This window comes from Chelonoidis abingdonii, chromosome 2 (genome assembly GCF_003597395.2).
Source record: "Chelonoidis abingdonii isolate Lonesome George chromosome 2, CheloAbing_2.0, whole genome shotgun sequence".
Classification (NCBI taxonomy): Eukaryota; Metazoa; Chordata; order Testudines; family Testudinidae; genus Chelonoidis; species Chelonoidis abingdonii.
This window is the reverse complement of record NC_133770.1, coordinates 94195512-94219992: the sequence shown is the minus strand read 5'-3', so window position 1 is coordinate 94219992 and position 24481 is coordinate 94195512. Positions and strand designations below refer to the sequence as shown.

Below are 24481 nucleotides of genomic sequence, written 5' to 3'. Positions count from 1 at the left end.
TTTATTTTCGCGCCCCCCTTTATAGGGCCCCCAAAAAAAAAAGCAGGTTGAAATTCATAGTAGTATTTTTAGTAGACATGGGGGGTTTTAGCAAAGTTAGGGGGGGGGGGGGGGTTTCAATAGTGGGGTACAATACAGTGGGGTACAATACAGTTGGTAACCAATTAACACTGAAGTATAAATGTAAAGTAGCTAACAATTTCTATATAAAAGTGTGTCACAGCAGCATATAGCCAACTAACAGTTATGGAAAATGTGGTAAGTAACCAACTCTAGGTAAAAAATGTGTCACAGTGGTATAAATGTAAAATGTGAGGTGTGTTAGAGAGAAAAAGGATAACCAATGGGGTTTTATGCTAGACTTCAGTAAATACAATTGAGGTTTGGGGGTAATAGGAGATGTGGAGGAAGGGATTAAAAAGGAGAGAGAGAGAGTGAGCGCTTCAGGAGACAGAGAGCAGGCAGGCTGCAGGTTTAAACAGCAGAGAGACTGAGGGGTATGGGGTGACTGGAGAGCTCGGGGGGGGGGCAGCAGGAAGACAGACTTAACCACACTATACAGAACACAGCAAATCTTATCTATGACCTAACTTAACCAAGACTACACAAATTAGCAAGTAACAGAACACAATGCAACAATTTCTTAAACCTAACTTACAGAACACAATACAAACAATTCTCTAAACCTAACTTAACCACAGCTATGCTGGGTGCTGGTTAAGTCTGGTGCTGGGGAAAGAGAGAGAGCAGCTAAGATAATAAAATAAAGTATAGAGAATTACACAGAATTTCACAGAAGGGATTCTACCAGCCCAAAGGAAGCAGCAGAGGTAAAAGCAGCAAAATCATCAAGGCTGGGTACAGTCTCAATAATCAGGAGATCTCTCAGGCAGCAATTCGTTCTTCGTGGGGGGGGGGTCAAAAAAACGGGGGTACGCTCAAAAATAAACGAGAGCGGAGAAAGGACCCCCAAGACCCTGGCTGATCAGACGCAGGCAGCAATGCAGGAACTTTCTGAGGTCTGATCAGAAAATGTCTGGTTTTAAGGCAAACTTAGGCAGTTTCCCACCAGTACTTTTGGATTGGCTCAGAGGCAGGGACAGAGAAAAAGAAAAAAGAAAAAAAAGGCAGGTGAGCACAGAGAATGTCTAGGCAGTAGTCCTGTGCAATAGGTGACTCAGTAAGCAGCATGAGCCTATGACTCATGCCGCAGGACTTAAAAACAGCAATAGGCCTTGCAACTGGACACTGTCCACCCTACACCGAGCCCAAGGTTACAAGGTGATAACAGGACTAACCCTTTGAAGCAGGGCAGTGGGTCCCCACTTAAGGCAAATTGGCCATCCCTTTGAAAAGGGCAATGGCTCTGTAAACAATTTAAGGGCGCCTCCATTTTGAGAGGGCAGTGGCGCCCTCTAAAACTTAACAGCCAGGGAGGGGAGGCCACAGGAGAACAAAAACAAAATGGAGTTTGGGGACAGCTGTAAGAGACAAAATGGAATAGGAGGATAGCTGTAACAGACAAGAAGGACTTGGGGAGAGATTGGAGCAGCTCCACACTTTATACCATCATGCAGCAGCATGAGAGTAGCAGAGGACTTGTGCGCCACCCCAACAGGTACCACTGAAGGAAAAATCTCCAACAGCTGTGCACTGGGCATGCATGCAGCTGAAGTGGAATGGGCATGTACCACACTTCTCAAAGAACAACAGTTAGGGAATAGGTTAGTAACTGTTACTTATCATGTGACCACTTCTTGTGTTCTTTCCCTTCCTGCATTCCATTGCCTTGTTCAGTAAACAGGATAGACCTGCTGTGGGGGTTGTGTAGAAAAGGAGATGGTTGTCTGTAAGACCCTTGCCTTGTTTGTTGCCAAAGTTGGAAGGTGTGTAGTAAATGAGTCAAGAGATTGCAGGAAGATAAAAGATGATCTTGTGATTAAACCAGTTTCACGGAGCCCTGGAGAATTGGCTTCTTTTCTTGCCTCTGCCACAGAGTTCCCATGTGATACTGGACAAGTCACATAAATTATATTTTTCATAGGTGGTCACTAATTGTGTCTTCCTTATTTTCTGGGTGCCTGTCTTGATATCCTGGGGTCTGAGTTGATTAAGTGCTGCACACTTTCAGCTGGAACTGAAGTCAGTGGGAGCTGTGATATGTACATAGAAAGTGCTATATCATGTTAAGTACCCTGAAAAATTAGGTCCTAGGCTCAAATTGGGCACCTAAAATGAGTGCAAAGTTTTGATCTTAATCACTCTGTGCCTCTGTTCTCCATCTGTAAAGTGCACTGGCAACGTAATGTTTTTAAGGTGCGGGGTTTTTTGTTTGTGAGTAATAGTATATTAACAAAACTTCCATTAAGAGTCTCAAAATAGACATTCTAAAACTGTCTCTTCAGGGGTCTGTAAATTAGCCATAAAAATGTCAGTGTATTGTAATTTGACATAAAAGTTGCCCTTTGAACCAGGAAAGCAATAAAATAAATGTTTAGTCTTTTTTCTCTCTCTCTTCCTGCTTCTAATTTGCCTGTCATTGTGATATGTAGGTGGTGGTTAAAACATTAATTCATAGTGAATTCTGTACAAAATAGGCCTAAATTCTTCTTCATTCTTCGCTTATTTTAGGTATTGATTTCTGTTACCCAGGAGAATGTTGTTGGGCTCTTCTGCTGCTTTGTTATTGTTGATTGGAAAGCCTGTGTAAGCAGATGGATCTTTGTATCTTGCTCAAATCTTGACAAGACTAGTACTCTGCTATTAGAGCATAGGAAATGTGTGCCACAGTTTAGGACCTTCTACTACACCTTAACTCAGAGTTAAGGGGCTAGTCTGCTGTGAACCTCTCGTCATTCATAACTGCTCTGGTAGGGCATGAAGAGAAAAATGGTTTCAGAGAGAGAAAAAACAGAACTTTGAAATGGATCAAGAGTTGAATGAGGAGCTATTTAGGGTGTAAAGTACTGGTGATATGTAGACTCTTTAGCCTTTTGATTTAGTAGGTGAGCTAGCTGAAGTTTTCATATAATTGCCTTCAGTATTAGAGAGAAGGAATGGCAGTAATTCAGTCTGGATCATTGTGGGTTATGTTACTTTACCAGAACAAAGATCTCCTTGTCAGTTGTTTCTGATGCCATTTGGATATTCAGGAGCAATGAGTCCAGCAGGAACACCTCCATGCCTTCACTTTTTGAATATTGGGGGGATGAGTTTAATAGTATCTTATCATTAATATCAACAGCTTTCTGTGATTTAGTTTGTGCCAGTGACTTTCATCCATTTCCAACTTCCTTTGAACACTGAGACAGCTGGGAGCTAGCATTGTTTGCACTAGATAACATGTGCCTGTTGAGATGTGTCATCAGTTTACTGATGTAGTCAATTACTGTTTCCTTCACTGGTGAGAACCACCAAGAAGCTGCCCATCGTGACCATCTGGGATCTGTTGGAGAAAAATGAATGAAGCCAGCAATTCAACCCTGTCAACTTTTTAAGTTTTTCTTTTCTTTTTCTTTATTTTAACAATCTCATGGATGGAGAAAAGACCAAGTGGTTATTTATTCGTAAGAGTACAAAAACATTTCTGTAGAATCATCTTCCCCTGCTTTCCCAAAAACTTAAAAATGGAGACAAAATTCATGACACGAGATTTTTTTCTAATTTTTTTTAACTCTGCAAGTGCCTAATATATTACATTCTGCCCTTTTCTTTCCTTGTGTACAGTTCAGACATTTGATAAAATTATGAACAACCTCTTAAAAAAAAAAAAAGTAGCATAAGAAGAAAGAGTTCAAATACATAAAGGAGACCAAGAGAAACTGCAGTTGGGCCGGAAAATAGCTATTAAAGCCATAAAAATAAGATACATATTGTTTTTTTGGAATGTAGTAATTCATTTTACACGTAAACAGTGTCCAGTCAGTTAGGACTTCCTTTTTCTTAAGTCCACACTCCATACGAAGAGTGCTGTTTTTCTTTGGCAGATTCACAAGAATAGTTGTTTGAACTTACTATTCCATAACTTTAAGAAATTATGAACAGATCTGTTTAAATTAGGGCTGTCAAGCAATTAAAAAATTAATCACAATCACGGAAATAAAAAAATGAATCGCGTTAAACAATAATGAATTATCCAAAAATATTTAAATAAATGGTGTTTTCTACATTTTCAAATATTGATTTCAATTACAACACAATACAGAGAGTATAGTTCACTTTATATTTTTTATTACAAATATTTTCACTGTAAAAACAAATATTTTTCAGTTCACCTCATACAAGTACTGTAGTGCAATCTCTTTATCATGAAAGTTGAACTTACAAATGTAGAATTATGTACAAACAAGAACTGCACTGAAAAATAAAACTGTAAAACTTTAGAGCCTACAAGTCCACTCAGTCCTACTTCAGCCAATTGCTAAGACAAACAGACTTGGTTACAATTTGCAGGAGATAATGCTGCCCTCTTTTGGTTATGATGTCGCCTGAAAGCAAGAACAGGCATTTGATGGCACTGTTGTAGCCAGCAATGCAAGATATTTCCATGCCAGATGCACTAAAGATTCATATGTCCCTTCATCTTCAACCACCATTCCATATGACATGCATCCATGCTGATGATGCATTCTGCTCAATAACAGTCCAGAGTAGTCCATACCAATTCATGTTCATTTTCATCATCTGAGTCAGATGCCACCAGCAGAAGGTTGATTTTCTTTTTTGGCAGTTCAGGTTCTGCAGTTTCCGCATCTGAGTGTTGCTCGTTTAAGACTTCTGAAAGCATGCTCCACACCTTGTCCCTCTCAGATTTTGGAAGGCACTTCTGATTCTTAAACATTGGGTTGAGTGCTGTAGCTATTTTTAGAAATCTCACATTGGCATCTTCTTTGCGTTTTGTCAAATCTGCGGTGAAATTGTTCTTAAAACAAACATGCTGGGTCATCATCCGAGACTGCTGTTACGTGAAGTATATGGCAGAATGCCGAAGACGTATAGTTCTCCCCCAAGGAGTTAAGTCACAAATTTAATTAATGCATTATTTTTTAATGAGCATCATCAGCATGAAAGCATATCCTCTGGAATGGTGGCCGAAACTTGAAAGGGCATACAAATGTTTATCATATCTGGCTTGTAAATACCTTGCAACACTGGCTACAAAAGTGCCATGTGAATGCCTGTTCTCACTTTCAGGTGACATTGTAAATAAGAAGCAGGCAGCAGCATCTCCTGTAAATGTAAATAAACTTGTCTGTGTTAGCAATTGGCTGAAAAGTAGGACTGAGTGGACTTGTAGGCTCTAAAATTTTACATAGTTTTGGTTTTGAGAGCAGTTATGTAACAAAAAAAATCTACATTTGTACGTTGCACTTTCATGATAGAGATTGCACTACAGTACTTGTATGAGGTGAACTGAAAAATGCTGTCTCTTTTGTTTATCATTTTTACAGTGCAAATATTTGTAATAATAATAGTAATATAAAATGAGCACAGTTCACTTTGTATTCTGTGTTATAATAGAAATCAATATATTTGAAAATGTAGAAAAATATCTGAAAATATTTAATAAATTTCAACTGGTATTCTATTGTTTAACTGTGATTAATTGTGATTAATTTTTTAAATCATGATTAATTTTTTTGAGTTAATCGCATGAGTTAACTGTGATTGACAGCCCTAGTTTAAATCAGTCTTTTTCCTTCAGCAGTTAGCTAAATATTTGTGCGCTGCAAATTTAATTAAACTATAGCAAAACAGATATTTTTGACAAACTTGTGCATGGCTTTCAATTTTCTATATTTTCGAGTTCATTCCTGAGCCTTGCTATCATATAGTATGCTCATGTCTTTCTTATTTAAATTAGATGTGAACAGAGCATACCAAAGTTGAAAGCTTAGGTACTGCTATTTGTAACTGGTAACTAATATTGCAGTATGTTACAATTTAATTACCAAGCAAGTATTCCTGAATTTTAAACATGAGTATAGGTTTGGTTTCAGTGAATGTTATCTATAAATGCAAAGTGACCTCTGTTCCATAAAATGTGTATCATCACAGGATATGAAACTTGGTAATTGAGTCTTACTTTTCAGTGCTTAACTGAAATATGTTTATATTGCTGATAACATCCAAACTAGAAATGTGCAGAGAATTCTAAGAATGTGTCATTAAGTGTAATATCTTTCAAATAAACAAAAACACTAGATGCATAATCTTGCATATGATATGTAGCTTTATGTCCTGGCCTTTCTTTTTTAATCAGTGGAAGTTGAGATTCGTAAACTAATACATTAACTGTTTCGTAATGTGATATATTTTGCTCTAACTATACATTACTCATCTGCATTATCCAGTTTTGAGCATAAGAACTATGATCCTGATCTGACCCCATCAGATTGCATATATTGCTTCTCTGGTTGTTTTCAGATTGACTAATTGAATAATTTAGCTATTTACATACTAATTTGAGGTCCAGATACTACTCTCTATAATGTTCTGGGTAAATGAGCATTTGAAATAATCAAAATTTTATCCACTCATCAATTTAATTTTTAACCAGTGTTGCAACATGTGGGGGGAAAGCATTATGACAAACCTTCCATTTTTATAGTTATTCTGCAAAAGTTAACATTCTATGCATACTACGTATAAAACCTTTCATTAATTAAGATCCAGGGTTCTTACTTATTCCATTTATTGTATTTACACATTCAGGATAGGGTACTGGGGCTTAGTACTTAAGTCTGAGACACGGAGACTAGCTTCTTCCTAGAGCATTTTTCTCATGTATCAAGAGAAGGAAAAATCGTTGATAATTTAATCCTTAGAACATTACCTAATTTGAAAGTAGGTGGCACCTGGAAAATGTGGGCCAGATTCTCTGTTCCTGGCCTAGCTTCTTTGCCCTGTTCCTGTGGCACAAAGGGGGCTGCACATCTGATACATGTGGGGGACAATGATGGCATTAAATCTGGTGTTAGCCATAATCTTTTCTGTCAGCATGCCTTACACTGACTGGAATGGCCCTAGGAGCTCTTGCATCCAGCATAGATTAGAGCAGACATGCGGTTGCCCTAGTTTACATAAGGGGATGAGAAGACCTCACACTACCTCCAGGACCAAGGAAGTGTAAAAGTGGCTTTCAGCCTGCCCTATTGGGTTCTCAGCCAAGAATATCTCAGACAGACTCAAGAATTGGGCTGTGTGTGTGTATATATATATAAAAAGGACCAGAAGGAATAATTGCTTTTTGGGCTGACCAGGATTAGGAGGGAGTCAGGACTAACCGATTGTCCAGACTTGTCTAGAATAAGGTTCTGGGAGGATTTGATATCTGTGGGATGGATGTCAGGATTAAGCAGTTATGAGAGTGGGAAGGGTGAAAATGTTCCTAAATCTTTGTAAGATAAGTCAGAACAGCAAGGGATCTGGACCATTTGATCTAGTCCCCAAGACAAGCCAGTAGGAAGGAGATTGTCAGTGAAGATAAAACCTCAAAGGTGTTTTGTTGTTTTTTTGTTTGTTTGTTTTACGGTGAGATAACTAATGCATGATAATTATCTTGCTGTAAACTCCTAAGCAGAAACAAGGCAGTTGTTTTTGCTGTGAAATAGCTAGGCGAGGTCTGCAGTATAATCCCATCCACGGTTGACCTCATCTAGGTTGCCTCATGGTAAAACTACAGTCTTTGTCGCCACTAACAGTTTTACAGCATGATAGCTAACACAGAGGAGTCATCCTTGCAGTAAAAACACCTTTTTTGTCTGAGAATACACAGCCTGAGACTGGGCATCTGTGGAGTGGGATTAGTTCTGCAGCTGGTTGTTTTTCTTTCAGGCCATCACATGGATGATTATAGCCTTCATTATCAAACTGAGCACAGTTTGCTCAGTGCAGCATCTTGCGGTGTGGAACACATTGATGTTAAAGCTTATGTTGTTTGTGTGTGTTTGCTCTCTAAATTAGGAGGAATTACTCCATCATAAGTGGAACTTTAAAAGTTAGCAGAAAACATTCTGAGGGACTTGAAAATTAAGAAAATGTTCTTTGCAAACATTTAAAGATTTATTTGGCAGAGCATATTTATGAATCATGTACCACATGATAATCATCCTAATCTAGTCACAACCTCATATAAAAGGAGATGCTTTTGTTGCATTTTATGCATGTTCAATCACTTTGGGTTGTGATATGTACAAAATACTGTTAATTTTATCAAGTTTTTATAGAACCATTATAGGACTGTGGCTTTTCTTCACATGAAAAGTAGCAAACTGACTAAGGAGTTTAATGTTCTAACGCATTCTCACTCAAACTGAGATTGCCATATAGTTGTTAGTATATCTGCCAAGTGTTAAAACAGATCAGCAGTCAAATTAATGGGTCAACACCATATTATATTTATATAAAATGACATTTTAATTTTTAGAGACTGGTAGGATTATAAATGTCCATAAAATGGTTTTGTGGTATTCTGACTTATTCAAATTGGGCTATTTACTTTTGTTCTCTGTTGTAAACATGAGCCCCTCAGGGCAGTTATTTCCCTAAGAAAGTCACATAAGTTATAACCATCTAAATGTGGTTATAAAGTTTTTTTTTTTTCATCCTTCCAAATAGAAGTTTTTAATATTAAAACAATCATCCCAAGCCCACAGAAAAAGCTCCTTATGCTACATTCATTCATCAGACTGCAGGTTGCTCCTTTTGGGTTATGTAAACTAGTGGTCTGATTTAATGCCAAGATTTGTAGAGAAGCACTCAGGAGGAGAGAAGAGACAAGAAGCGTTGACAGCCCTCCTACTCCTGTGCTGCAACCACACTGGGGCTAGATACACTCTGTACAATGAATGCTCCAGACTAGTGTCTAGCTCTTCTGGGAGAAACAGTGGAGTATATGTTGTACCCTGCAGGAAGATAGTACTTTGACCATGTTCCTTCTCAGCTGCCAGAAGCACTGTATTATATAAATATTAAAATACTGTTATCTCATGTGGCACATGTTTAATTGATATTGCTGGCTTATTGGGAGGTCTTAATTGGAAATTAAATTATTTAGCCTAACAGTGATTGGTAATTCCTTCTGCTTTAATAGTACAGTAGTTACATAAATTCTGATTAATGGGAATGCTTTTAGCTAGTGCCAAGCAGTTAAACAGTGTAACCAGGTGTCATAAGCATAAAGTATAAACCCTTGCTTTTTTTATTGACGAATTTCCAATAAAAATTAAGGGATATGTTTTGTGGGTACTTGGGGGGTTAAGTCAAGTGTGGCTGGGATAGGTTGTCCTTGATCAAACCAAACAATAGAGCAGTTGAAACAGAATTACAGTTTCTCTCCATGGTACTCATTTTACTGAGGTGCGCACTTCAAAGTCTGCTTCAAACCACTTGCACTGTTATTCAAACAAAGCCTATCTCTTTCAGTGTAGAAGAGGGAAAGAGTAGATGTGATGTAACAGTAAAGTTCTACTGTTAACTTTTGCCTTTCTGATTTGCTTGTAGGTTCTTACAAGATGTCATTTTTTTTTTATCTTGTTATGAAATACATTTAACCTGACCAGAAGTATACAGAACTGTCCATTTGACAAGAATATAAAATACTACATATGTGAGATTTAGAAGTTGACACTGCTGAATGAATCTTAACTGCTGCATTCCCTGACTTTATTTTCACTGCAGATTTAAGGTTGCATTAATGCATATTGTCTTATTTTATAGTATAAGAAAAGTAGGAGTAACATACTACAGTGGAGTCAACTTAAGTGAATATTTAAGGTCTTAATCCTACTCTCACTGAAGTTAATGGCAGAATTTCTATGGATGTCAATAGAAGCAGGGCTGGGCCCTAAAAGAACAACTTTTGATTGATTGTAATGTGTGTGACAGGTTTCTACTGGAGAAATTAAAATCATAAGACATGAATATTGTGTAATACTCTAGGTATCTGGGAATTAACTGGCTTTTATATTTCAGTTGTTTGGATGGCTCTTTGGCAAAATTCAGCCCAAAACATTGGTCTTTGCTATTTTAGCAATAATGGCAATAGAGGGATCAGCAAACCTTCAGAATCAGTGGAACATCATGGGAGAATTTAGCAATTTGCCACAGGAAGAACTTTTAGAATGGATAAAATCTAGTACAAGACAAGGTAAACTATTTCGTTGTGTGTGATGATGTCTTTATTTGAGCTGTAACTGAAGCAATTTTTAACAATCTGTCAAAATGCAGTCAGTCAGGAGCAGTTAAACCTTATTAGATGCTGGAATTGAATCAAGATTAAATGCTAACTGCATTTTTCAAAATATTATTGTGCTATTACACATGATATGGTTTTTGACACACATTAAATTCAACACATTTTTAACTAACATATTTGGAATGCTGGGATACATTGTTTGTATTTCACTTCGATTTGAGTGAGAATCCTCTGTTCTGCAAGTGGCAGACATGTATTCCACTCAGGTGTGCATGTACCCAGTGCACCAAAGCCAGAGAATTTTTCCTAGAGGTAACTGTAGATGCTGCACTTGTGTCCTCTGTCCCCTTAGCTCCTTCTCAGGCTATTTAAAGGTGGTGCCCCTGACCCCCATCAGTTCCTTCTCACCATGCATGGCTAGAGTTGGAGCAATCAGTGTGATAGTTTACTTCAAGCTTCTGTATCTCACTCTTTCTGGGATTTTATTGTTGATACCCAGCTCCAATCAGTCAGTACCTCACTGCATGGATGCTGTGTGATTAGATCAGGAGGAGCACTGTTCCACAGCTGTTCAACAGGTTCAGCTTAGTAGTAGAAAGTCCTTTCAAATGCCATTGTAGCCAGATTCATGAAAGGGGTCACTTGTCTCTTTCCATTGGTAAAGGAAGTGATTCGTCAATGAGACCTTAGCACTATATTGGCTGCCGTCATGGGTTTTCCATTTGAGCCCCAAGCAACTTGTTTTTTGTCTTTTCTATGCCAAAAGACAGTGTTTCATGTGATCATGACTACTTCAACAAGGTCCCAAGTGATATCAGTTGCATTTCTCAGTGATATTTTAATACTGGACCTTTGGAGGGCTGCTATTTGGTCTTCCATCCATAACTTTAAAAAGCATCGCATATTATGCAAATTTGGGGAAGGCAGTCTTGCAGTTGCTCTCAGAATAGACTGTAAGCCACATGTCCTGATACTGCTTGTCAGTCACCTAAGTGAAATACATGTCTACACCCACTCAAAGAAAGGACAGTTATTTTACATATACTGTTACTGTTCTTTGAGATGTGGGTGCAGACATGTATTTTATGACACACCCTCTGGCCCCTCTACACAGAAGTCTCAATTCTTGATGTTTGGTGTGAAGGGACTGAGAGGGATGTTGGGGCCGCACTGCTCTTAAATAGCCTGGGGAGGGACTAAGGAGCTAGACGATGTGTATGTCGCGTCTATGGGTACTGCAAGGCAAAGTTCTCTGGCTTAGTGTACTGGGTGCATGTCTGTACCAACATCTCAAAGAACAACAGTAACAGTACAAGTTAGTAACCTTCTTGTATGCCTTTTTTCTTTAAGATAATCACATTTTGGCTAAAATCTTAGTATAATTCTATTCAGAAGAAAAAGATTCCCAAAGGAAAGTTCAATATTTGTCTCAAAAGTTTCTCCTGAAATATGATGAACATTTTTTTTTTTGAAAATGCTTGTGTTCTTAAGTGCAACAGCATTCATGTACTTGGGTGCTTATCATCCCAAATAAATAGTAAGTTTTGAAAGTCGTTGGCCTTTGTCTTTTGAGCATCTCGTCACAGGTTATTTGAACCAAGCTTTCAGAGCAATTACATTTAAGGATTTTTTTTTTTTTTTTTTTTAAGTGCAACATTCTCTCCTTCCTTACATTTATTCTGTTGTATTGTCCTAGAGCTATGCTGGTTTGACTATCTGAAACTGAAAATCTTTTCTCCCCTTTTTTATTATCCTTACTTTAAATAAGTCTTTCATTATATATTTCAGATACTGTTTTTGCAGGAGCGATGCCTACAATGGCAAGTGTCAAGTTGTCTGCCCTTCGACCTATTGTAAATCATCCCCATTATGAAGATGCAGGGCTGAGGTAAATTTCGAAGTTCAGTTTTATTCCTCTAGCTATTTTAGCCTTGTGATGTACAATAGTAATGATCATCATGTTGTCTAGTACAATTTTTTTTAAAATCCATGAAGTTCTAGACCATATTTTTATTTGAATAATCAACATTGTTTTAAAATAGTCATCAACAAGTTGAAGGACAATAGTCCATTGTGGGATAGAAGTAGTAGAGACACGGTAATGGTTCAGACTTAAGGCTGCTCTACACTAAAAAGTTAGGTCGACTCAGCTTTGTCACTCAGGGGCATGAAAAGTCCACACCACCATGTTGCGTAGTTAAACCAACCTAGCCCCTGGTGTAGACAGCTCTAGATCAACAGAAGAATTCTTCCGTTGGCTGAGTTACTGCCTGTTGGGAAGGTGGATTACCTACACCAATGGGAGAAGCCCAATCGTCAGCATAGGTCCTCAATACACTGAAGTGCTACGGTAATGCAGTTGCAGTTGTGCCACTGTAGCATTTAAAGTATAAATATAGCCTTAGTAATAAAAAATATTGTGTAATTATGAAGTCTGAAGCAACATCCTGCTACTAAATCTACCTCTTGTTGCTCTGTTTTCCCATGGCCCAGTGAACAGACCAATTCTCAAGACTGCAGCTTTATTGACTTAAATATTACTGTAAACAAGGGTTGTGTTTTCTTGATGTATTAAATCATATTATTTAAATGTTGATTATTAAGTTAGGAACTTCTTTTATTAAGACTGATTGAAATTCAAATTTTGCACAGACTTTTTTGGTCAGTTCATTTCATATGGCATTTGATGGCTTAATTTGTTTTCCTAGCAATTTTCAGAACCTAAACTTTTTTGTGTAAATTGACTTCTGAAATTCATTTATTTAAAAAGTTTAACATCTTGCATCTTATCCACAAGTATCATTGCAACAGTTTTTGACAACTCGAGTTTGTGGAAAGAGGATAGGGGAAGGGGAGCACACAGATATTGCCACATGTTTATCGTATGTTTATATTCAGATGTAAGACTCAACTACAATCATGTTGCTCTCTGTCTCCAGACAATCCCCTTCAACTGTACTTGGTATCAGAGCCTTACTATTTTGGGACAAGTCTGCAAAACAGCTATTTGCCTTACTTCCCCACCCCACAATCATATGAGCACTAGACTGACAGGGTTTCGTGGAGAATATTCTAAATGATTCACTGCGTGTCTTCAGACTTTCACTAACCTTCTCTTTTAAGGACAAATAGAATTCTGTTAAGGTTATTATATGGTTATGTACATTACTTCAGTGCATTGACAGTAGATCATAATGCCAGGCTTTCCTTTTTGGTGATTCTGCTCACCCTTTCTTGTCTTTAAACTAAAGTCATGTTCTGTTCAGTCCAGTGGGAAATGGAAAGAAACAAGTTCTGTCTCAGTGTCTTTTTACAAATCTAAGGAAACTCACTTTCCTGGGAGGGCAAACAGGGGTCCACCCAGGACATTCGTCTTGTTTCTCATTAAACCAGAAGAAACGTAACCCACTTCAGTCAAAATCTGTGGAATGAATCTGAATGAAGTTAGAACAAAATGGCTGGAACTGAATCATCTAAAATATAAATGTGTCCTAAAGACCAGTTCAGTAGAAAGTCATTGCTTCTCTCCCACAAGTGATACACAGTGGGAATGAAATAATAAGCTGCAGTGTTTCCTGTTGCCATGCCTAAAATAGGAGGGCAAATAACTTAAGAAATGTTAAACTTATATTTATGTTAGAGTACTTGGGTTTATTACATGCTTTTCTTACAAAGCGGTCTGCCTTTTTTATACAACCCCCCTCATTATAGTATCTCAGGGTATGTCTGCACTATGGGATTATTCTGATTTTACAGAAACCGGTATTTGGAAACAGATTGTATAAAGTCGAGTGCACGCGGCCACACTAAGCACATTAATTTGGCGGTGTGCATCCATGTACCGAGGCTAGCGTCGATTTCCGGAGTGTTGCACTGTGGGTAGCTATCCCATAGTCCCCGCAGTTTCCCCAGCCCATTGGAATTCTGGGTTGAGATCCCAATGCATGATGGGGCAAAAACAGTGTCGTGTGTGATTCTGGGTAAATGTCGTCAGTCAATCCTCCCTCCATGAAAGCAACGGCAGACAATCATTTTGCACTCTTTTCCCTGGATTGCCCTGGCAGACGCCATAGCACGGCAACCATGGAGTCCATTTAGCCTTTTTTCACTGTCGCTGTATGTCTACTGGATGCTGCTGACAGACGCGGTATTGCAGTGCTACACAGCAGCATTCACTTGCCATTGCAAGTTAGCAGAGACGGTTACCAGGCCTATTGTACTGTCTGCTGCTTTGGAAATTGGCAATGACGGTTACCAGTCCTGTTGTACCATCTACTGCTGTCATGGGTGCTTCTGACTGGCCTCAGTGAGGTCAGCCAGGGGCGCATGGACAAAAATGGGAATGACTCCCCGGTCATTCCCTTCTTTACGTTTTGTCTAAAGGTAGAGTCAGTCCTGCCTAGAATATCGGGCAAGTCTACTAAAGAACCAGAGAGCACAGCCGTTCTGGGTCAGAACCCCAGACATCCCGCAGAAATGATGAGCTGCATGCCATTCTAGGGGGTGCCCCTGCAACAACCCCATCCGTTGCTTCCCTCCTCCCGTACCCCTCCTGGGCTACCATGGCAGTTATCCCCCCATTTGTGTGATGAAGTAATATAGAATGCATGAATAAGAAACACTGACTTTATTGAGATAAAACGGGGTGGAGCGCAGCCTCCAGCTGCTAGGATAGTCCAGGCAGAACTGAATCTCCAGGAGACAAAGCTTAAAGAAGGGAATGACCCAGGTGCCCCCGGCTGACCTCACCAAGGCCAGCCAGGAGCACTCACGGGACAATGAGGACGGCTACCAAGCATATTGCACCGTCTACCATCAGGAAGGAAAGGGGAGGGGATGCTGCTGTTCAGCGCTGCAGCACTGCATCTACCAGCAGCATGCAGTAGACATATAGTGACATTGAAAAAAGGCAAGAAATGATGTTTTTTCCCTTTTCTTTCACTGGGAGGGGAGGAGATTGATGACATATACCCTGAACCACCCGCGACAATGTTTTTGACCCTTCAGGCATTGGGAGCTCAGCCAAGAATGCAAATGGTTTTCGGAGATTGTGGGAATTGTGAGATAGCTCGAGTCCTCAGTCCCCCCTCCCTCCCTCCATGAGCGTCCATTTGATTCTTTGGCTTTCCGTTAGCTTGTCACGCAGCACTGTGTTGAGTCCCTGCTGTGGCCTCTGTCTATCAGAGCCTTGGAGATTTTTTCAAATGCTTTGGCATTTCGTCTTTTGGAATGGAGTTCTGATAGAACAGATTCATCTCCCCATACAGAGATCAAATTCAGTATCTCCCGTACGGTCTATGCTGGAGCTCTTTTTTGATTCTGGCACTGCATGATCACCCGTGCTGATCTGCGCTCCATGCTGGACAAATAGGAAATGACATTCAAAAGTTCGCGGGGCTTTTCCTGTCTACCTGGCCAGTGCATCCAAGTTCAGATTGCTGTCCAGAGCAGTCACAATGGTGCACTGTGGGATAGCGCCCGGAGGCCAATACCGTTGAATTGCGGCCACACTAACCCTAATCTGAAATGGCAATACCGATTTCAGCGCTACTCCCCTCGTCGGGGAGGATTACAGATATCGGTATTAAGAGCCCTTTATATCGATATAAAGGACTTCGTTGTGTGGACAGGTGAAAGGTTAAAGCGATTTAACGCTGCTAAATTCAATATAAACTTGTAGTGTAGACCAGGCCCCAGTCTCGCTATTTTATCCATCCTAAATAATTTGGTTCTCCCCACCCTTCCATCCGATTTGCTAACAACTTTCATGGATTTTTTTTCTTTTCAAAGGGCCAGAACTAAAATAGTGTATTCCATGTATAGTCGAAAACCAGCAAAAGAAGTGAAAAAAGAATTGTTAAAACTAGGAGTGAATTATTACATCTTAGAAGAGTCGTGGTGCATAAGAAGAACTAAGTGAGTATTAGTATTCAGCATCAATATTCTGTCCAAAGTATAGCTGAGGATATACTGGATCTTGTCTTTGGATTGTGGAGGTTGATGGGAGAATTATAGTAACCCTGTCACTAGAACTTGCAGATTTATTTCACATTTAGCACAAGTTCTTAAACTGTATGAATTGAATTAATACAGACAGAGCCAGGCTCTCTACCTACACAAACAGATTTGAGATGTGTGAATAGAAAAACAGACTTTACAACTCTGAGAACTTTCACAGTCACTGAGCCTCTTTACGTTGGGGTATGTTGTTCAAACACTCACAGGTACATGAACATTAGATATTAGCTAATTTGTGTTAGATATGCCATTTGAATTTACATTTATCCTTAACCACAATTAAGTACGAGAAACAAATTTGGGCCCAGATCCTTCAAATACACATGTAACTCTACACACAGTAGTTCTATTGACTGTATTCATATGTGTAAAGTTAAGCTTCTGTGTGAACATTTTAGGATTGTAACCTTAAACCTAATTGTGGAACACAATTAAAGTTAATGCAGAGCAAGCAGATCACTATGCTATGAAGGCAGTTGCAGATGTGTATGTATGATGAAGTCCAAAGGTGTTTGAATTTTTTCTGCAATTTTTTTACTGGAAATGAAATAGATGTTACAAAACCCAAACAAGATTTTTTTGACTATATACTTTTTTCTTTTATCTTGTAATATAATTTCTTCTTTGGATGCTTGCTCATGTCAATTCCATTCTAGGTATGTGCATGGTCATCTGAGATTTTTGCCTTAGTGGTATCCGGAGGGTCAGCTGTGGCGCCCTCTTGAGTGCCGCACCCATGCGTCGGTATATTAGGCACCGCCAGCCCTATGCCCTCTCAGTTCTTCTTACCTCTCATGGTGGTTAGTCAGAGTGCATTTTCCTTGCCTAGCAAGAGCTATCTGTTTCGTTTCTACTGTCTTCAAGCCCTAGGGCCTTGTAAACAGTCTGTTCATAGTTGTTAGTGTTTAAGTGGTCTTTAAGTAGCGTAGTTAGAAGTTAGAGTCCCAACACAGCCTTTGCTCCAGGTGGAGCATGCCGTGGTCTCCAGGTTTTACGCCCTGCTCTGACTGCAACAGGCTTATGCCTGTTAGTGACCCCCATAGCAGCCGCCTGGGGGAATTGCATGTGAAAGACAAGTGTTGCATCTGTAAGAACTTTCAACCAAGGACCCAGAAAGAGCGTAACATTCATTTGAGGGCCCTCCTTATGGAAACTGCTCTCCACCCGGCTTCCAAGCCTTCCCGGCCAGACTCTACCCCTAGCACTTCGGCCTTGGTGCGTAATGCACCCCTGGCACCACTCTCCAGCACTGGTGCCCAAAAAGAAGTCCAGGAAAGACGGCTCCCCAGCACCGAACAAGAAAGGCTCTGGGGTATCAGGCAAAGGACCCAATTCGGGCAGCACTAGAGCCACATGGATGTGCCTCCCCAATGGGGGCCCCATGCCCCCTAACAGATCCACTACCAACTCCTGGGAGCGCTTGGGGATGCAGGCTTATGGCGGGGTTGACACCTTCCAAGGCTTTCCCGGTGCGCAGAGGCCTCTACCAGCGTCGCCAGTGCCATGTGCGTCTCAGGAAGCAGTAAAGGCTCCCTACAAGGTCAAGCCAGCCGTCAAGCCCCGTCAGAGGGCAAATGAGCATCGCTGCTCCCCAGAACCAAGATAACGCTCTCCGTCTCTGCACCACAGATCTCCGGCTTCACAATCCAGGTCCTCCGCGGGTTGCCTTAGATCACCTGCACCGCGATTGCGGTCTTTTCCCTCTCAACGCAGATCTCCTAGGGGGAGGCGCCTGTCCCTTCCCTCTGGTCATCTTCTCGGCACAGATCCCCATCCCCCGCAGCTTGGGAACGGTCTCTGTCGCGGTACCAGTCCTACCACCCCCGGTCCTCCTATTCAAAATGCCAGTCTCCAGTGGCAATGGTTAGCCACCAGATGCAGGCATCGACAGCCCCACCATGATCACCAGAAGGGGATTCCTCTGGCACAGAGAGGGAATTCAGTCCCTCACCGAGGCATCACTGGCACAGTTGGGCATCTGAGGCTGCATCGATCTCAGCGATGCCATCTTGGCAACACAGCCAGTGGCCAGGACAGTGGCCCTACTGGAGTGCGTGCGGTATGCCTGTGATGTCGATGTCCCCTTCTCACCATTCATTGGCTGCCTCCTCAGAGCAACAGCTGGCGGCACCAGGCTCAGTGCTCAAAGTGCACTTAGAGGTCGTGATAGAGGAGTGAGTGTCCACCCCAAAACCCTCTTCCCCTCGGGGTATCATGCCCCAGGGCCTCCCCCAATGGTCCAGTCATTATCCTCATTCCCGAATGAGATGGGGAGTGGGGCTTGAGTGCCAGCCTGCCAAATGACTTCAAAGAGCACCAGGCCGTGCTTCAACGGGTGGCCAAGATCTTGGGCCTGGAGGTAGAGGAGATGACTAAACAGGCAGACATCCTGTTCAGTATGCTCTCGGAATCTAGCCCTGTCCTTATTGCACTACCAGTGCACAATGGAGTCTTAAAAAAAGTAAGGTCCTCTGGCAAACCTTGTCGCCCATCCCTCCCACCTCCAAGAGGGCTGAGAAAAAGTACTTTATGCCAGCCATCGGGTTCGAGTACTTATATACCCCCCTGCCTCCAGGCTTGCTGGTCGTCTCAGCAGCTAACGAGAAGGACAAACGGGCACACCAGTTTGACCCCAAAAATAGAGGCCAAGAGGCTAGAGCTTTTCGGAAGGAAAATTTATTCAATGGTCAGACTTCAGTTCCAGGTGGTGAACCACCAGACTCTTTTCAGCAGAAACAATTTCAACTTATGGGAGACTCTCCATAAGTTCAAGGAGTCCCTGCCCCAGGACATGGCCCAGGAGTTTGGTACGCTGGTGGAGCAGGGTCCAGCAGCAAGGTGCTCCCTCCAAATGGTGTGGAATGTGGCCAATTCAGCGGCTAGGGTGTTTACATCGTTGGTGGTCGTGAGGTGCAGCTTCTGGCTTCAGACCGCTGGCCCATCCTAGGAAATGCAGGCCTCAATTCATGATCTCCCATTTGATGGGGATGATCTCTTTGTGGAGCAGACTGATGCAAGGCTGCATGGGCCACCCTTCACTCGCTGTGTCTGCATACGCCACAATTAACGAAGAAGCAGTTTCGGCCACCACCGCTGCCAAGGCCTTGACGGCCTCAACAGGAGTCTGCAAGGAGAAGGGATAGAAACATGAGCTTTAGTCATCACCGCCTTTCCTCCTCCTGTTCACTCAAGCAACCCAGTTCGGCAAAGCATCCTGGGGGCCAGAAGTGCTCATTTTGAAGGTGCACTCGAGAGTGACGTCCCCATTAACTCCCTGGATCCACATCATTCTTTCCTCAATTGTCTTCGTCCCTACCATTCATACTGGTCATGAATCACCTCGAACCACTAGGTGCTAGAGATAGTATCTCCAGGCTACACCCTGCAATTCTTGGCTGTCCCTCCCACCCCACCCATTCCCCGTCCCTCTTCAGGGACCCGTCTCACAAGCAATTCCTTGTTCAAGAGATCAAGAACGTCCTGCACTTGGGGGTGGTGGAGAAGGTACCTTGGGACATAAAAGGAAAAGGTTTCTACTCCCTCTACTTCCTAATCCTGAAAGCAAAATGGGACCTGACTTATTCTGGACCTGCGACACCTCAACAAGTCAGGGAGCTCAGAGCGGTTCGCCTGGCCTGTCAGGCTTTCTTGCCTCACCTGAAGGCAAGGTGGTGCAGGTCCTGACGAACAATACTGCTGCGATGCATTACATCAACATTCACGGTGGAGCCATGTTGTTGGCCCTTTGCCAAGAAGCTCTCCACCACTGGAACTTCTGTGCGTGGCATGCCATTCATCTGGTAGGCGTGCATCTGCCCAGGACCAGGAACGTGTTAGCAGATCACCTCGGCAGGACCTTCTCATCTTGCCAAGAGTGTTTTCTCCAGCTGGAAGAGGTCAGTATGATCATCTGGGGAATTCCCAGGTGGACTTTTTCCTGTCCTGTCAGAACAGGAAATGCCACATGTTCTGTTCAATCTGGGGTATGGACAGGGGCTCCCTGTCAGATGCCTTTCTGCTCCCTTGGTCAGGGGCCCTGATGTATGCGCCTTCCTGCCAGTGCTGTTGAGCCACAGTCCTTGTGAAGATCAAACAGGACAGGGTAAAGGTTATTCTGATAGTCCCCACGTGGCCTCGATAGAACTGGTTTGGCACACTGCTGGATCTTTCAGTAGCTGTCCCGCTGCAGCTACCTCTCTGGCTGGACCTGCTGTCTCAGAAACATGGATGTCTTCTGCACCCAAACCTGGCAACATTGCACTTGACAGCATGGCTACTGCATGGCTGAATGCGGAAGAATGGGAATGCTCGGCCCGGATTCAGCGGGTCTTGTTGGGTAGCAGAAAACCCTCCACCAGAGCAACTTACCTGGCCAAGTGGAAAAGGTTCATGTGCTGGGCCTTGTAATGATGTATCCAGGCCTTTCTGGATTATCTTCCGCACCTCAAACTACAAAGATTGTCCCTGTCATCTATCAGGGTCCACCTGGCCACTGTTTCAGCCTTCCACCCTCTGCTTCAGGGCAGGTTGGTCTTCGTTCAAAATGTGATGGCCTAGTTTTTGAAAGCTCTGGAGCATCTCTACCCTCACGTCTGGGGTCCTGTCCCTCCTTGGGACTTGAACCTTGTGCTGTCACAGCTCATGGGGCCTCCTTTTGAGCCTCTGGTGGTGGCAGACAGGATGAAAAGTCATCCAGTGTCTGCTCAGAGAATTTCATTCTGGATCACAGCCTGTATCTGCTACTGCTGTGAGCTAGCAAAAGTGCTTGTGAGGGCACACTCAACTAGAGTGCAAGTGTCATCAGTGGCCTTCCTGGCACAGGTGCCAATCCAAGAGATCGGTAGAGCCGCTACCTTGTCATCTGTCCATAAGTTCACGTCTCATTATGCACTTACCCATCAAGCTCGAGACGATGCTGGCTTTGGCAGAGGAGTGTTGCAAGCTGCAAGACCAAGAACTCCGAGCCTACTTCCATGTATACTGCTTATGAGTCACCTTGAATGGAATCGACATGAGCAAGCACTTGAAGAAGAAAAATGGTTACCTACCTTTCGTAACTGTTGTTCTTCTAGATGTGTTGCTCATGTCCATTCCATTACCCACCCCTCTGTTGGAGTTGCTGACAGGAAGGAACTGAGAGGGCATAGGGATGGCAGCACCAAGTATACTGACATGTGAGCATGGCACTCTAGGGCTCCACAGCCAACCCTATGAACACTGCTAAGGGAATAATCACCGACCACGCATGTGGGTGTGCACACACCTAGAATCAAATGGACATGACCAACATATCTCAAAGAACAACAGTTATGAAAGGTAAGTAACCATTTTTTCACTTATTCTCCAATCTGACTTGTATTTCCAATGTAAAGACAAGTGAAAAAAACCTTTAAAGAAAACCTAAGTGCGCTTTCTGTAATTCATCATAAAGAAGCAAGAGTTCTTTTTTCCCCTTTGTAGGTCAGTCATTTTTAACCCTTAGTTTATAAAACAAACTTGCCATATGTTTCTTTGATTACATTTCCTTACGTGTCCTTCTTTATTTCTGTTTACATATTCAAATATTTTCTAGGCCCGGTTGCAGTATGCCTGAAATTTGGGATGTGGAAGACCCTGCCAATGCTGGCAAAATTCCTTTATGTAACCTTATGAGTAAGGATCCCCGGCCATATTTCAACACAGTATTCCAGAACAGTGTTTACAGAATCTTGAAGGTTACAAGGGAGTAACACTTCAGTGCAAAGAACTGTCAAACTTTTTCAACTTTTTAACTGGTAACCGTATCAAAATTCTAAATCAGAAACACCTTTTATACTAAACTTAAAATGAGGAAATGTGTATTTTTAATTTTTTGTCATTTTAAAGGAATTCTGATTATAGAAGTACCTTAACCTGACAGTTTGGATTTCTATTTCAGGGTCAGTCTCTTAAGGTTTGCTATGCAAATGATTATATGTTAGGACACTCTCTTTAATAAATACTGATCCAAACAAAAGTTAAGTGGCTGTAGGAGGTAACAACAGTTCTCAAAACCAATCAAATTGTGAAACAATGCTGTCAGTCTGTCTTAGCAAAGCAAGATTATTTAAACCATTGGTGCTAGTAATTATGAACTAATGGATAGCGCTGAAGCATCTAGCAGCAGACTTCTTAAATCACCATCACAGTATAATGATCACTCCTCGTACTTCTCTTTGGATAACATGATACTGATTACACATTTCTGAAGAAGTCACACAATTTCTTTATCTGTGTGAAGGATGGTTTTAAGAGAAACTGAAGAAGAGTTGATAATAGTTTTGGATCACTTTAAAAACATGTCAGGCCTTAAGTTTGTCTTTTTAAATGGAAATAGTTTTTAAACAATCTTGAAACTGCACACTTTAGATGATGTGCACTTTGCATGTGCTTGGAACCTTAACTTCAATATTAATTCTAAAAAAAAATTAAACAAATGCAACTGACCGGTAGCTTAGCCTCTGATTGCCCAAGGATTTTTAACATTCTTGTACATTCAAAACAACCAGACATGCACATGTGAAGTTTAAGAAGGGAAAATACTTTATTCAGGCAAAATCTGTCATTTGTTCTTGTTGTTGTGTAGCTTTAGTAAGGTAATAGAATAAATTCTGCACTGCCTTAACAGTGCTAGAGCTACATCTTAATTCTGTAGGAAATGCTGCATCTAGTTCATATCACATTTTCTTTCCCCATCTATTAAAGCCTGTTTAAAGATTCTGTTGTACGTTGGACATCTAGCTTTATTTAACTAATCCTGGTTTTTAAAAATAGTTTTTATAAGTATCCAAATAATACTGAAGAAAAACCTTGTAACAAAATCAACCTGACTGTACTATGATTATGGTCAAAAGTTTGTGTAAATTTAATCACTAAACCGAATATTAAATATACTCTCCTTGAATTGTCTGACCATGTAGAGTGCAATTATCCTTCCTGCTTTGAAGTTTTTTCTTATTTCTCTCACCATAATGTGGCCCTGACATTGTGGATACAGGACTTCAATTCACAGGGGAATTCACTTCCCAGTATAGTAGAGCAAGGATACCGTACAGACTATTAACAAACAAGATGTTATAAATTTGATATGTTACAGCCACTAGAAAACATCACAAGTAATGTAGATTTGTAACTTTTGAGACTATATAAATGTTCATTGTTCAATCAGCAGCCTAATGATATGACAGTGGTCTAGGTGGCTGTACTAGATATTCAGCCTTGACTGCATCTAGCAGTAATAGATGCTGTAGAAATAAACCGTTTACAGCTGTGACAGTAGTAATAAAATGTTGAAAATATGTGAAAACTGTGGAATAAAAGCTGATCAGTATTTTATGTATTTGATTTTTTTAAAAAAATTGCTTTATTGGGAGGGTGCAGATAAAGGGTTGAAAATACATATTAACTTTTTAACTTTTACAAAAATACATTTTTGGTAAAGTTTCTAAGGAAACTGGATCACTAAAAAGGGCTTAGGAGACGAGAATTTTTTTAAATATGTTGATGAGTTTCAAGAAAGCAGTAAAAAGGATATCTTTATATATAAACTTTGTGACTAAATAGTGTTACAGCACAAAAAAGTACTGTATTTTTATGGGGTTTATGCCAATTGTTCACATGTACTTGTATGTAGTTAAATAAAAAAATTCATGCAATGTGTTTTTGTATTTTTACTCACCATAAACATCACATTTTATAGAATTTATTATAATCATGTCAGGTACAGGCATGACAGCTACATAGATTAATAGTCTTTGCCAAATGATATGGAACATATAAGGAGTCTCTAACGCTTTAAAAAAATTCTTCCAACCTCCATTTTCCTTTCCTTACAAATGTCACTAGTAATGTAGGCACAAAACATAATCATGAGCCTAACCCAAAATGTTGACTGGAGTGGAAATTCATTCCTAAATTTTAAGTTTCAATTATTCAATTTACTGAGATTTGTTCCTAATAAAAAAAAAAAATATTGTAAAAATTAGTCTTCCAAGAGGAAGCTGTAGAGAGTTGGGAGATGTCCAGGAGATCTCCACGCCAGAATTTAACCTGAAGAGGGAGCTAAACAAAGTAAGAGGGGATACGGCCGTGGACAAAGAATTGGCATAAGGAGGAAGGGTAGTGTACATACCAGACTAACAGGTGATGCTGGTGGTACAATGTCTGTGCATAACGGGGTAAAGAATGTCAGTGAAGCCAAACGCCAAAGGTTAAAATGTCTGTACACTAATGCGAGGAGCCTAGGTA

General features: G+C 41.0%; 1 protein-coding gene across 1 annotated transcript in view; it reads left to right on the top strand.

Moving 5' to 3' along the window:
- LOC116823824 (protein C-mannosyl-transferase DPY19L1) overlaps positions 1-23889 on the top strand; it is a 238708-nt gene extending 214819 nt beyond the window's left edge. The window contains 4 exon segments of the mRNA XM_075062586.1: positions 9976-10150; positions 11987-12086; positions 15989-16114; positions 21789-23889. Coding sequence (XP_074918687.1) covers positions 9976-10150; positions 11987-12086; positions 15989-16114; positions 21789-21945 — 558 coding nt within the window. The 3' untranslated portion in view covers positions 21946-23889.
- The last annotated feature ends 592 nt before the right edge of the window (positions 23890-24481 follow it).